General features: G+C 40.5%; 1 protein-coding gene across 9 annotated transcripts in view; it reads right to left on the reverse strand.

Annotated features, from left to right (window-relative positions):
* The window catches only part of RAPGEF6 (Rap guanine nucleotide exchange factor 6), a 209,997-nt gene that overhangs the window by 117,123 nt on the left and 77,290 nt on the right, over positions 1-15,584 (reverse strand). For all 9 annotated transcript variants that reach the window (XM_072990163.2, XM_078385740.1, XM_072990166.2 and 6 more), the window contains exon 6: positions 14,128-14,271. In XM_072990163.2, the coding sequence (XP_072846264.2) occupies positions 14,128-14,271 (144 nt within the window). The remainder of the gene's footprint in view (positions 1-14,127; positions 14,272-15,584) is intronic.

A 15,584-nucleotide genomic window follows, 5' to 3' on the forward strand; every position in this document is an offset into this window, starting at 1 on the left:
GAGTGATTAACCTATTAAACTAAAATCTGTTCTGATATAACTGTTCTACTAATCTGACAGATTATTATTCTAAATATGAAATCTTCATCCAGTTGCAAATATTAAAGAGTATGACTACCAGCAAGAATGAGTCTTTATATTTAAAAATCATGATTTAAATAGATTCTGACTGACCAGTGATTTTAATCATGATTTAAACTGACTTGATTTAAATCAAATTCACCCTGAGGTTAGATGATGACCATTAAAAACCATTTTTTCTGAATCATGTACCCAATCATGCATATAGAAACTACAATACAAATACTGTTTCGCATGACAGTTTGTACACTATTTATAAAATCAGGCATGTGATCAGTCACACAAAATATAGCATGCTGGGGGAGGGAAAAACTCTTCATGATTGCCCTTATGCACATGGTTTTTCGCAGCTGGATTCTAGCCAGAGCCCTCTAAGGGAAGACCTTATACACTCATTATAAATAAATGTGTCATGTTGAAGTGAATGAGTAACACTCTTCTCAACTCACAATGAGTTGCACATATATACTACCCGTAAAATGTGGCCTGGGCACACAAGTAGTTATGAAATAGCTGATATAGTGTAGGTATAAGATCTTAACTCAATCTGAAATTTATGAAAAAGCCAGTTATAATTTGATCCCATTTTACTGAATGGGCATAAGAAAAAACTTTAATGGCAGTGCTATCTTTAACAGCTATTACAATACAAGCAAGTTTTCTAATTGCTAAGTTCAGAAGAAGAAATATGTACATACTTCCAATCTTTTCTCAGGTCCACAGTAATTCAATTTTGCAGATGGAACAAGGTTGTGTGTCCTCCCAATCAAAACAGTGGGAGTCTGCTCACTCAGCCCAGTTCTGATGTCTTATATGATTACTGCCAAGCTAGACAGAAATCTGTTATACAGTACTTTAAACTTGTTGACAACCTAATGTAATTTCTACCCTAAGCCAGCTATTGTAAGTCAGAACCAGGCTCCATTATAGAATAAGTGTAAAACTAGGGGGAGGCCCATCACTCAGACCAATTCCGGATAGGTCGCGTAATATACGGAATAACTCCGCCTGCTGATTGGACGCTTCGCTTATCCGGTTAGCGAAGTATGCTCAACTAGCAGCCTTTACCTTGGCCAGATAAAGGTTAGTAGTGACTTTGACAGCTATCCAATTGAAATCCGTCGGGTCCTTTCTCCATTTGCGCTCTAGCCGTCTCCTGACCCGCTTCAGCACCCGGAGATCCTGATTAAACCAGGGTGCCGGGCGGTCTCTGCAGCGGAGAGGGCGTTTAGGAGCGATCATGTCTATAGCCCCAGCCGCAGTGGCGAACCAGCCATCAGTTAGAGCCTCGACAGGAGCGCCAGCCAGGTCAGCCATAACCCCTCTCATGGCTTCCTGGAATCCAACCGGATCCAGTAGCCTTTGAAGGGGAACCATAACAATGGGTCCCTGCTCCCTGCGAGGGGGGAGAGCCATTTTAAGGATGCATTTTATTAGGTGGTGGTCCGACCATGACAAGGGTACCGACACAAGGTCAGTCACCATCGGACCACTCTCGCTCCCATTAGTGGAAAAAACCAGGTCGAGTGTGCGGCCACCCATGTGGGTGGGGCCGTTGACATGTTGGGGCATGTTCGAGAAGGCCATGGTCTTCAAGAACTCAAGAGCTGGCCCGGAAGTCTCTGCCCCCGCATGCACGTTGAAATCCCCCAAAACCAATAGCTTCAGGGAACCCAACAGTGCCACGGAGACAAAGTCCACCAGCTCCGGTAGGGAAATGGCTGGGTCGCGGGGAGCACGGTAACCCAGTAAGATCCCAGTACCATCCCTGGCCCCTATCGACATGTGGAGAGCCTCAAGATCTGGCTTTACCACTGAGGAGCGCCTAGCAACCTACAAGCTGGATTTATACACAATGGCTACTCCCCCCCCCCCGACCCTCCAGTCTACCCTGGCGGTGAAGTGATTTCCGTGTATGTCTATGGCAGAGTCAAAGATACTGTTTGGATTTTTTTGGCAGGTGGCTTATAGGATTGCCTATGCTGCAACTGCTGAGGATGATAGCTGGGAGCAGAAGAAGAAGCTTGGGAAGATCTTTGCTGAGGTAAGTTCCTATATGGTCTGTACTGCTGTGAAGACTGCTGGTATTGTGAGCAAGACTTTCTCCACTGATATTTGTTATACCTAGGTTGAGGCTGGATAGAGTAGGATTTTGCCATCTTTTTGGCCTTATGTAATTCCTCTAAATGGTTATCAGTTTTCTCATTGAATAGCCCAGTAGCATCAAAGGCAAGGTTTTCTACCTTGGTCTTGACATCATCTAGGATGTTGGCAGATCTCAGCCATGTGTGCCCGCGTATAGTGACAGCAGACATAAGAACTCTGGCAGCTGCCTCTGCTGCATGCCTGGTCGACAACCTTTGGTGTTTCGATATGGTTTGGGCCTCTTCATAAGAATTTAGGAAACCCTGCCGAACATCCTCTGGAGTCATTTTAAGACCAGGTAAAATCTTCAGCCATAGCTGTTTCTGGTATGCTCCTAAAGCAGTTTGATAGTTTATAATCTGTAAAAGAAAGGAGATTAAAGAGTAGATCTTCCTCCCAATAATTTCCAACTTTTTACCCTCCTTGTTTGTGGGAGTAACATGCGATTTCCCAGTGGTTTTAGTGCAACTGGTTTCCACAATGAGTGAGTTCGGTATAGGGTGCTTAAGAAGAAATTTCATGTCATTACCGTGAACACGATAAAGGTTCTCAAGTGCGGCGAGAAATGGAGGGAGAAGTAGAGGGTTGCTCCCAGAATTCTATAATAATTTCCATTATGGCCGGTACAAAGATAAGGCTTGGATGTGGAGACCTCTCCTGGTTAATGTCTCCAAAAATGAGGTACTCAGCGGGAGGTGTAAGTTGGTCTACTTCCAATTTCAAAGCCCTAGCTAGGCGTGACAGCATTTGAGAATATGAGGAAAAGTCCTCTGAAGGAGCCGAAGCATGTGGGTCTCCCGTGTCAGAGCCGACAACTTCACCCTCAGGAAGGTTGCCCTGGCAAGATTGAGATGGTAATTCCGGTTCATAATCTGAAGTTGCAACAGAGGAAACTTTATCCGGATCTGAAGAAAAGACATCCCATTTTCTTTTACACAGTTGTCTTTCGATGTCAAGTGTTGAAGACTGAGTCTGTTGAGAAGACATAGGAGCAGTCGATGTTGAAGGAACAGGCTGTGCAGGAAGAGGCAATGGGGCTTTAGCCCCATCGACATCGATGATGGTGATGGGGTCGAGGAGACTCAGACGAAGAAGAAGAGATGTAGACGTACTTCACCTTCTTATGTTTCGACCTTGATCGGTCAATGTCAAGGAGAAATCTGAAGAGCTGTAGACCCGTCGACATCGATGGCGGCGACGTGCCCATGCTCTCCCAGAATCATCAGAATCAGTAGATCTAGTCCAACGTCGATGTTTGGATTGACGTCGAGCGGAGGAATGGTATTTCCTCTTGGACGAGCGCTTTTTACAAGGGGGTTTTGACCTCGAGCGCACCGACGAGACCGAAAGAACCAAAGACCCCTGCCCATGAGGAATTGGGCTATGTGGGGCAGAAGTCAAGCCTACAGTAGCTCCAGCAAGCTGACTCGTTTAGTGAGGAGATGCCAGCCGGGAGAGACGGCCCAGCTTGTTGAGGAGGGAGCGATGGGGCTGCCTCCGACAAAGATTCATGGTCTCTGGACGAATCCTCCAATATGGGTAATGGTAAAGCCTCCGATATAGGAGGAAGCTGAATGGAGGATTCCTTAGTCTTGACGGGAGCCTTCCTCTTTGCTTGTTTTGCAGGTTTAGGTGCAGAAGCAGCAGAAGACTTCGACGTCAAAGTGGATTTCTTTGAAGAAGTCGTCTTTTTAGCTGCTTTGCCGACTTTGGAGACAACTGATTGAGGAGAAGCCACCGCTTCAGAGCGAGGATTGGCTGAAGGTGAGGCTATTTCCATATCAGAAGGTCTGGTAGGGGCTAGAGTGGATTCCCAGAGGTGATATTTAAGACGCTGTTTGCCTGGCTTTTAAAGCGGCTTTAGTAAAAGCCTTACAATGCCTGCAAGATTTAGTGAGGTGGGATTCACCTAAGCAGAAAAGGCAACAATCATGCCCGTTTTGATGGGGAATTTTCCTAGAACAAACAACACAACGGCTAAATGGTCCTGAGGGGGACATAAAAGCTGAAGAGTCTTACTGTAGCCGTTTGCGGAGCGGGGAAAAAGCGGGAAAACCGAAGCAGCCAAAATTGAGGGGAAATCCAAAGACAGAGTCCATAGAAAGCAAAATCCAAGTCAGGGGATACGACAGTTCTCTAAGTCAGTCCAATACCAAGTCAAAATACCGAAAAATATCTGTCCAAAGGTGACAAAATATAGAGCTCGAGGCGAGAGGTTCCAAATCGCTAAGCGGAAAATTGGAACTGAGGTTTGGGCAGGCGGAGCATGCGCGGTATAGGCAGCCTTAAACTTTTACTTTTCTCTTAAAGCTCGAGAATGTTCCGAGAGGACCAACGCTGGCACTGGATTAACCTTTTTGTGTGCATTCACAGAAGATCACGATGAAGAAGGACCAGTTTACCCAAATAGAAGTGACATATTTCCGCCTACATACACTTACTGATTTCCGTAAGACACATACTGACATGTATTTTGAAGAGTTAACTACAATTAAAATTCAGAATTAAGATTCTATTCTGATTATTATTTAATTATAGTCCCTAGGTTTGAATCAGAAATAAGTCCTCCTGATCTATCTTGTAAAAGTAGGTCATGTGTCGACAGAAAGCTTTTCAAAGAAAGAAATCAGTGTGTTTTTCTTACCATGAAGATACAGTGCTGGATTTTAGGTCTACCAGGTTCCTTACAAACACATGATGTGCTACAGGTAAGAGGCACCCCACTCACAGCTGTGCTCCATCAAATGACTGTACACACTAAGCCAGGCAAGCTGGTCATAATACTAATCAAGTAATATCATAACGGCTTTAAGGAATATGTCCAGTAAATGAAGTCTAAAGAGATGATACAGAAAGTAAGGAAATCAATACACTAGTACAAGCAATGAGAGAAACTGACTTCAATAAGTGATACTACAATACGCTTTTACCCAACAAAATGGTGCCACCCATGAGTGTTTCATACATGTGACTCTGAGAAACCTGGTATTTCATCATTAAGGGTATGTACTTCATATCTGGTACAGCCAAATTGTACCTGGATTCCTAGAATTCACTCAGTGCACTGAGTCAAGCAGCTTGGACCCTGTGCAGCGATGGGAACATATAAACATGAACTACATAGAAAGACATGTACACTGCTGACTATATGAGCCTCTTTAAAAAGATAGAAACCTATACAGGTCTATTTTCAATTCCTGCACTAGTGTCCCTCTGTTATAGATAACTCAGTTACCTGAACACAGCTATTGCAAATTTATGTACAGACTTACGAAAAAATTTCGTATCGACCGCGTCAATCGAGAAGCTGTTATTTGAAACTGAAATGTTTGATGAAATGCTATCAACAAAGGGCTAAAGAATCTGAAATAAAAAGCATCAAGGATGCACGAATGAAAGGGGGAAGTGAGCAAGTGAGAACAGCCAAATAAGTTCAGGACCAGATAACCCATCCCCAGTATTTTTCTATCTTCTGGGCTCATATTTGACTAGTTTAACATCTGCCTGCCTATCAATATGCTATTGCTCAAACTTAACTGTTCACTCCTGCTCCAAATAGCAAATCTGATGGAAACAGTGTCCTTCAAAAGCAAAGGATGAACTATATGTACATTAAGAGAGTGAGAATCTTGCCTTCACCTGAAAATTGGAGATTTCCAGAAGAAGCAAGAGATACCACAAATTTACCCTATAATACAGAAGCATATTTATATAACTATAAAATTTTATAGTTTTTATAACATTTTATAAAGAGTGAAAACCAAATCTAATAAATTCACACATGAGAAACTGCAGAAGGAATGTTTTTCAGTGAGCACCATGACAGAGTACTTCTCTCAGCAGCAATAACAAAAAACATACTATAATGTATAAGCAACTGCATTTTATTCTCAGCTATTCTGAAAGGATCCCCTACAACTGTGAGAATTTCCATGTCATCTTAATCAAAAGGCAACCTGATCTCAGCTGATGTTCCTTATGCCTGGAACTGTGAATAAAACTTACAAAACAAATATATTCAAGATGGGCAACAAAATGGTCTTCAGTTTGTGAAGCCACAGAGATTTTTTTTTTAAAAAAAGGCATTTCCAACCCTTGGCAAGTTGAGAATAGATGAACATTAAACCCAAGAATCCTGGCTATATTCCAGTTTTGATATATACTATGGCCTGAGTCAAATAAATCTTTTGTTTCAATTAACTATATGGTACTGTGCTCTCCATCAGCAACCTGGCATGTTTGCTCTTAAGTAGCTGAATGATTTGCAAGTATTGATCATATTCTGGGGGCAGCCACATGCAGACTTTCTTCATATGCAATGCAGACAATGCATGCAACTTACAATACTAAAAATAATAAAAGTAACCACAGCAAAGAACAAAGCTTGACAGTGATTGACTTCAAAGAAAATCTGGCATTGGCTGTATTTATTTAGTAACACTTTAAGGGAAAAACCCATAATTTTCCTATTCTAACATTATGCTTGTGCTTCCATAACTTTCAATAAAAATAATAATAATTCATTACTGTGAATTAAAAGAGAAGACATATATCACTTTGGGCACAAGTATTAAGATCAGGGCTTGAAAAATGCACTCATCCACTCATCTGTGACGTGTGAAAAATGCTGCTCAACGAGCCACAGCTCCCTGCCTGCCTGCCTCCTTCCCCTCCACCTGTCTCTCTCTCTATATATAATCCTGCAGTCCTCCCCTCCCCCCTCCCACTGCAAAAGGAAAACTGCCCTCTTCTCATGAGAAGAGAGTTTGAGTGGTACATAGAGATATAGGTCTGCAGGAGAATGTAGAGTAGTCCCATGATGGAGAAAATGGAGATTCCCAATTTCAATTTCAACTGAACGAGGACACATCCTGGGGTGGGAGGGAACCATGGCTCCTTAGGAGGCCGGGTGCTTTTGCTTTCAGTTTTATTTTTGCTGGAAACATTCAAAAGAAAGGCATTAAAAATACCAGCTTCATGACCCCACAGGCACGCAGGGAATAAAGCAACCCAAGTCTGAGGGTATGAATCAGTGATTCCCAATCCCAATAAATTGGAAGGTTATAATCCAGTCAAGCTGACTGATGAAATTTTTGACTGACTCGTGAGACATTCTAAAAATTTTCAATCCTTTATTAAGATACAATTGATGACTTCCTTAGAAACCAGTATATCTTGGAATTTCTATCTGTAGCAGATACCTAATGCAATGCCACAATTTCTAGGCCTTTTGGGAGACTGGCTGGAAGGAGGCATATCAGAGCCTTGCAGATGCATTTAATAATTTGATGTATTTTCTGAGCACACTGCCGACACTTTGTCAAAATCACCTCAGCACCTAATTATATATACCTGTCTTCTGCTATATGTACCAAATAAGTCAGGCCACTAACCTCCTGAGAAATTATAAATACCTTTATTCTCTTCCTTCACCATCCATACCAGAGGTCTCAAAACTATGGCCTGTGGGCCACATCTGGTCCGCCCTGCCATTTTATCCAGCCCATTCCCTTCAGCCCATATGTGTGTGGGGGGCATGCATGTGAGTCAGCCATGCGTGCATGCAGGGAGGGGTGTGTGTGTGTGCAGGCAGGCATCCATTTGTGCGGGTGTCTGTGCAGAGGGTGTGTGTGCAGATAGGGATGTGGACGGGCGTCTGTCCATGCAGGCAGAAGGTGAGGCCACACATACATGCATACATGTTCCTTCGGATGTTGAAAATATAAGATGTGACCCTCATGCTCAAAAGTTTGGAGACCCCTGATCTATACAATAACTAAGATATTTCCTGGAAGAATTTCAGAGTATACTATACTTTATCATAATCAAATGAACTGTTCTAAATATGCCTTTCCCCCAGGGTTTCATTATGAAGATGCTTCAGAAATATTGAATTTTTTTTACTGAAACGAAAAATTAAGAATATATATAAATAACACTACTCATATTTTAAAAGATATTTATGTTGGTGTGCAGAAATAAAAAGAGAGTGTATCCTATAGTACTTTAGAGACTGAATTATTGTGATATAATCCAGAAAGCAGAAGTGACTGTTCCTTATCAACTTGCCAGTGAGCTCAAGCTGCCTGGTTCTTCACGCTGTTCTTTTGGATGCCATTTTAAGCCTGTTATGCTCCCTCTGAATCAGTACTCTGGCATTCAGTCAGAGAAGCAACTTTGTGTAACAGTTGACAACATCATTTAACAGCAATCTAGGACAAACATGACTATTAGAACTTGATACATATTACAAAGCCAGCCTCCAAGCCCCGTAACAAAAGTAGTAGGAATTTCTCCCCATCTACCCACCAGAAAGAAATTTTTTCGGTCACAGAATTCTTCAGCTTTCCATGGCATTCCAATCCAATACTTTGGAACTCCATATACGCCTGAAAACAAACATCCTTCCTGCAAGCAGTGAAGCAGCAAATGAAGCAATAAATTGCAAGCTGAGAGAAGGCATACAAAAGTAGCTTGGTACTTGTGGAGCATTCAGGAAATTAATTCACCACAGTTACAGCTTCCTCCTGCTAACAAGATTAAAAATCATCTTTCTGCAGCATTCATACAAACCACAAATAAGAGACTCAACAATTGGAACCTATATTTGCTTAGTTCCTCTGCCAACAGCAAACAAAACTAGAGAGGTTGCTGGACCAGTTGTTATTGGTTAGCGTTAAGATGTTGATCCTGGAGGAGCTGATGAATAAAACACTGGAGAACAAAAAAGATGGTTGACAGGAGGGATTTTGGAGAGCTAGCAAAGATTCTAAAGAGAAGAGAACACTCTTCTGCTTTACACAAGTTTTCATCCTATCTATATGATAAAAACAGAAAATGCACTCTTCAGAGGCAACTCTGACCAGAAGTCACTCATGATGGAATAGCTCAGAACAAACTAACCAGTACTTTTGGAAAAGGCTTAGAAAGAATTCCTGAGTATCTAAACTACGTTAATATTTGGTATCAACCATCAGCTAATGGAACATAAGAAAATCCATAATAAATATATTTATGATGTAAATAGGTAAATCTTGTAATAATATAGAATACATATAACATTTCAGCATGAGATTAATGGACCAAACAATAAAATATAGAAGTTAGCTATTGTGTCAGGAAGCAATGGTCTTAGTAGTACACATCTCTCTTGAATTGCATGGTTCTGAGCAGCATGGTTTTGGTTACACTCAGATTTTTTTTCAACAAGTAAACAAATACATACATGCATGCATGCATACATGAGAGAATCAACTGTTTATGCTTTGCAGTTAAGTCTGAGGGACATAAGACATGGATTTTGAATTACACGGGGTTCTGGTGCTCCCATCACTCTAGGAGAGTGATGGTGAACCTTTTTGAGCCCGAGTGCCTAAACTGAAAAAAAAAAACAAACAAAAAAACCAGCAGGCAGCGGTGGTGGAAGCAGAAGCGGCAGCAGCGGAAGGGGGAATCCCAGGCACGGAGGTGCCTCCAGACCCCACTCTGATCTGCCTCCAGTCGTGCCCAACCCTGCCACTGCCTACAGCTTGGCCAACCCATCACCTCTAGCACTAGCTGCTCCGGATCCTGGCCCGCCACCTGTCAGGGCACTAGCACCGCGGCTGCAGCCGCCTCCTCAGGTTTGGCTGCTGGGGGCAGAGATCCATTTACTTATGGCTCGCGTGCCCACAAAGAGAGCTGTGTGTGCCAGCTGTGGCATGATTGCCATAGGTTCATCATCGCTGCTCTAGGAGGAATGTACTCCTAGGAGTTTCAATCCCTTCCCCTTTGCCCTGCAAGTCTCCCTGGCAATCAAACTTTGTTCTTAAAAAGCTCTTCATTCCTTCAGAGCAGGTTGATGGTACTGTGAGAAACTGAAGTAGAGTGGGAATACTGTACTACCCCTACATGCACCAATGGAAGCTACTACGCCCATGGAGGATGCTTCTTCAGATGCAGTGACAGTGTTGAATACTGATCAATATTTTTGTAGAGAAAAATGACTGCTTTTTAAACTGTACCTCTACAAAACAAGATATCTTGTGTTATTAAAATACTTTGCAAAGCAGCAATCACAAGAACTGAAATAGGATGTGTCCTTATGCAAAGATTTGACATTACCAGTGTCAAGTCCTTGACCGATCAATTTAAATTTCATAAAGTAAATGTAGACCTGATTCCAAGTATTCCACAAAAAAACTAGAATAGTACCAAGAACTATTATCTATTCCATATTATAGAGATTAGGTCATTACTCATTAGTAACAGGAAAAGAACATTCCATTGGAGGGCAAGCAAGATGATAAAATAATTGGAAGCCAAGACCTGAAAGGTATAATTGAGGGAGCTAGGTATGTTTACCCTGGAGAAAACTAAGAGGGATATAATAGCAATGTTCAAGTATTTGAAGGGCTATCATATACAGTGGTGCCTCGCTTAACGATTGCCTCGTTTAGCGATGTTTTCGCTTAACAATGTTTTTTTTAAGAATTCTATGCATCATTTAACGATGTTTCCTATGGGTGATTTTCGCTTAGCGATTTCGGGACCATGCTTCGCATAGCGAATGCATTTTTAGGTCCCCTGTTTCGCTTAACGTTTTTTCAATTTTAAAAGTGTTTTAAAATGTTCAAAAATGTTTTAAATGCTTGGAATCATTAGTGCACCTTCTAAAATGTGTGCAAACTTAATTTGGCTTTGATATGACTTTTCGTTAATTTTTGGTGAATTTTTTTCTCCCCCATAGGAAACAATGGAGCTGTCAAAAGTTGGGCTCCATTGTTTCCTATGGGGGAGAAAGAAATTCACAAAAAATTAACGAAGACTCAGAACAAAGCGAAACTAAGTTTGCACACGATTTAGAAGGTGCTCTAACGAACCCAAGCATTTAAAACAGTTGCTGACTTTTCTTTTTCTTTTTTGTGAGTTTGTTCCTCCCCCATAGGAAACAATGGAGCACAATTTTTGACAGCTCCATTGTTTCCTATGGGGGAGAAAGAAATTCACAATAAATTAACGAAGACTCAGAAACTGTTTTAAATGCTTGGATTTGTTAGAGCACCTGGCAAAACCTGTGCAAACTTAGTTTGGCTTTGTTCTGAGTCTTCATTAAATTTTTGTGAATTTTTTTCTCCCCCATAGGAAAGCATGGAGCTGTCAAATTTTGACAGCTGTCAAAACTTGGTGGGGGGGGGGAAATTCAGCAAAAATTAACGAAAAGTCAGATCAAAGCCAAATTAAGTTTGCAGCCCTTTTAGAAGGTGCACTAACAATTCCAAGCATTTAAAACAGTTTTTGAACCTTTTAAGACACACTTAAATTTGCAAAAATGGACATCGCAAAACCATTGAAATGCATTGAATAGGCTTCAATGCATTCCAATGGAGGAAACATTGTATCGCTTAACGATGTTTCCTATGGGTTTTTTCGCTTAAGGACGGCAATCCGTGCCTATTGGAACGGATTAACCGGCTTTCAATGCATCTCTATAAGAAAACGCGTTTCGCTTAACGATGTTTTCCCATCGCGATGTGTTTTTTTTGAACCAATTATCATCATTAAGCGAGGCACCACTGTAAATGAAGTTCCAGTCTTGGCTGCATTACAATGGCATGATACTGGTTGAAATACAAATACAGCTGGGCTTGAAACTAGAAAATCTGAAGTTTAGATCCCACTCAGAAGTTCCCTAAATAAGTAATGAAAGTAAAACAGTCCATGCATCAACACCTAAAATAGTACAGAAGCAACTTTGCTGAATCAAACCAAATACCTATCTAGCATGGTTTCTTGTTCCCCAAAGTAGCCAACAAAATGCCTGTACAAAGCATAGGAGCAAGTATATATTGCTTCCTAGCAAACCCAATTCAGAGGTATGCCATCTCTGATCCTGTAAGGAGTAACCAGTATTCATTTATAGCCTTCTCCTCCATTATTTTATCCAGTCTTCCTTTAAATTCATTGAAACTGATAGACAATTTTATATGCTGTAGACATGAAACACCATACAGTGGTGCCTCGCATTGCGATGTTAATTCGTTCCGCAAAAATTGCTGCAGAATGAAAACGTTGCTATGCAATATTAAAAACGCATTAAAACATGATTAATAGAAACGCATTAAAACATGATTAATGCATTCCTATGGGCTTAAAACTCACCGTTCAGCGAAGATCCTCCATAGCGCGGCCATTTTCGCTACCTCTTAAGCGAGGAATCCATCCCTAAACACAGCGGGCGGCCATTTTGTTTACCCAGTGGCCATTTTGAAACCGCCGATTTAAAATCGTCGCTTTGCGATGCTCGGTTCCCGAAGCAGGGAACTGAGCATCGCAAAGGGAAATTCCCCCATAGGGAACATTGCATGTTCCCTAAATGGAGCGATCGCTATGCGAGGCACCACTGTATTTAAAAACATTCACTGTTGCATATTCTGAACCTTCCACTATTTAGTAATCTGGATTCTAGAAATATGAAAAAAGGGGAAACCACTTCTTTCTTTCCACTTTCTGCTCACCTTGCATTCCTCTCTGTCACACCCTATCAATTTTTCTAACTAAATGTTCCCATTTCATCACCTGTTCATACAGAACACCGGTTCTAGCCCCCTGATCATTCTGGATGCCCTTTTTTCACACAGGTTTGTCATGATGATGAAATTAAATAAAACCCAGTAAGCTATCCTATGATTCTTCAAGGAAAGCCACAGTGCAAAAAAGATTTCTAAGTAGAATACTTACAATAGCTAGCTGTTCTTCAGCACTTGACTACAAAGAACACAAATACTTCTGTAAAAGGGTCATTATAATAGTAGAAGAAAATATATTTTATTATTCTAACATCTGAAGCCCTTGAAAGTAATGCAACTATTAACTACTATCCTGCTTTTGTATAGGTTCCCCAAAGGAGCAAAAATAAAATAAAATAATCAAGTTTTCCAATCTCACTCCTTTGCAGACACATCACTCCACTTGTGGAGAAAGTAACAATGAAAGTGAGGTAGAGACACCCTTGCTCATGTCTTGGAGAGGACTAAGTAAACAGAGTTAATATGTTTAGAATGTCTTATCTAATTCAGGTTCAGATAACAGGAACATGAAGGAGGGATATCCTTATCAAATGCTCTGCCCCTTTAAAACTTGTCTCAGTATAGTAGTTGAAGGGGCACACAAATACCAATGAAAACATCCAGACAGATAGTGTTAAAGAATAAGATGAATTTCCAGCCAAGAAGGAAGGGAAATATGGCTTTAACCATTCATCTGCCCTTATGGATTGGGAAAAAGAAAATTCTATGCAACTTTATAAGTCATACATATGCCAACAGGTTTTATTTTTGCTTATAAAACAAGACTATGTCAAGACTATGTGCCATTCTACGACATGTCTTTTGACATTCACAGGTTGATAATAAGTGGGTAAGCATGTAACTGAATTAGATTTTGACTTGTGAAGACTTGCACTTATGCTCAGATCTCATGCATTTTGTAATGGGAGCATCTACAAATCTACAACTAAGTGGAGGCGTTACAATCAAGAGACACAAACAAATGGCTTACAATGCTAAGTATTTGCTCTCTTTGTGGTAGATGGACTTTTGTATACTGTTTAAACCTATTAGTAAAAAAAAAATCTCAGTGTCTAAATAAACTTAACAAAAGTGACCACAAAGTGCTTTGGGTGGGACTAATCTTTATTAATGGAAGGTATATTAGCATGATTGTTTGAAAGCTACAGTTGCTTTAAAGCACTGAACCTAAATAGCAACATACAGCTGAAAATATTTCAAACTCAGCTTTTTCATTTTACATGTCCCTTCATTTCAGCTTTTAGTTTCAGTCACATAGGATACACAAAAATGTACGCACAACTAAAATGGCACAGACAAAGCAAACAGATTACAATACAGGAGGTACACTTACTGAAAGGTAGCTGCTAACATCCACGTTATCTGTGATGGTCTGACGTTCTCCACGCTGATTAATCTTCCTAAACCTCCGCCGAGATTGTCGGAGTGGCATTTCCCTTTGCAGAATGTTGTCTTCATTCTCCTTTGAGTTATCCACCTGGAATACATGTTCAGTGTCCTGATTAAACATCCAGTTCTTCCATAGCATTGAAATTCTATGTAATCGTAAAAAGCTCATGAAGACTAGATCAAAATGAACAAGGAATGAGAACTTGCCATAAAACAGCCTACGCAAGTTTCTGAAACTAGAGCTACGTATCTTCAGTGATGTTATTACAATGAGGTGGGAAGCCACAACTTCCTTCCCGGAAACGCTGCTTTTTAAAAAAAACTGAGCAAGGCTGCTTAGCAAGCAACAAAAACTGTTCACTGAAGTCAGACTCTGTATAAAAATTAAAACAGTTACTCAGTCAAAGAATAAAAGATTTCAGCTTGATAGTTGCATATAGATTACTGCTTGTTAGAAAACAGTGTTGCATTGAACAATGTCATTCAAATATAAAAAACTTTTAAACCTAACATGAGACACATTTCACCTATATTATTCATGCAGACCTACAACCATTATTTTAGCCCATCACATATAAGCTATTTGCTCACTTCCACTGACAATTTATCACCATATTCCAGTTGTTCATAAGTACAAACCTATTTTTAAAAATGCATCCAATGTTCAATAAATTAAATTTTAAGACCTTAACTGAAGTAAAAATTTGTTAGATCAAAACGTTCTGAAATGGTGTTGAGAGGCATATTAGTTCAGGCTTGTCTATATAGCTCATAGGTTGTTCACGGTCCCAAAAAGTTTGGGGACCGCTGATATAGCTTACTCCCCGGCATGTTCCTTTGCACTATAATAAGAAAGCAACTATCTTCACATTTCCTTTTGAAATCTCGGCAGGAAACAGCAGAGACACACAGACATATACAAACAGCAACCAACTCAAATGCCTATGCAGCAATTCAAATGTACTTTGCATAGAGACAAAATTCATGCACCAAAGAAAGAACCACATTCACTTCCTTAGACACAATCACACACAACTGGTGTGCTGGGGGGGGGCAAACAAATGGTCAAAGCTAAAAACTAGGAATAAAGTTGTAAAAGTTCACGGATGAGATGACATGCTTGCAAATTTACTGATTTTTGTATTTCAGGAAGGAAATGAGCAGCCATTTACAAATGTTTTAAATTGGTAACCAAAGATTTTGGAACAATTGGGGGGATATAATCTTCCTTCCATATTCTTTTAATTTCTTACCTGAATGTTTGGCACTTTGCGATTTTAGCACTTTCTGTACTTCTATTGTTGCTTGTTTATGGAAGTGAAACTTCTATAAGCTATTCTTTGATGATTTATGACAGACCCTACATTTACATCTATTTATGATAGGCCCTACATAAATCAC

The sequence above is a fragment of the Pogona vitticeps genome, chromosome 2 (assembly GCF_051106095.1).
Source record: "Pogona vitticeps strain Pit_001003342236 chromosome 2, PviZW2.1, whole genome shotgun sequence".
Taxonomy (NCBI): Eukaryota; Metazoa; Chordata; class Lepidosauria; order Squamata; family Agamidae; genus Pogona; species Pogona vitticeps.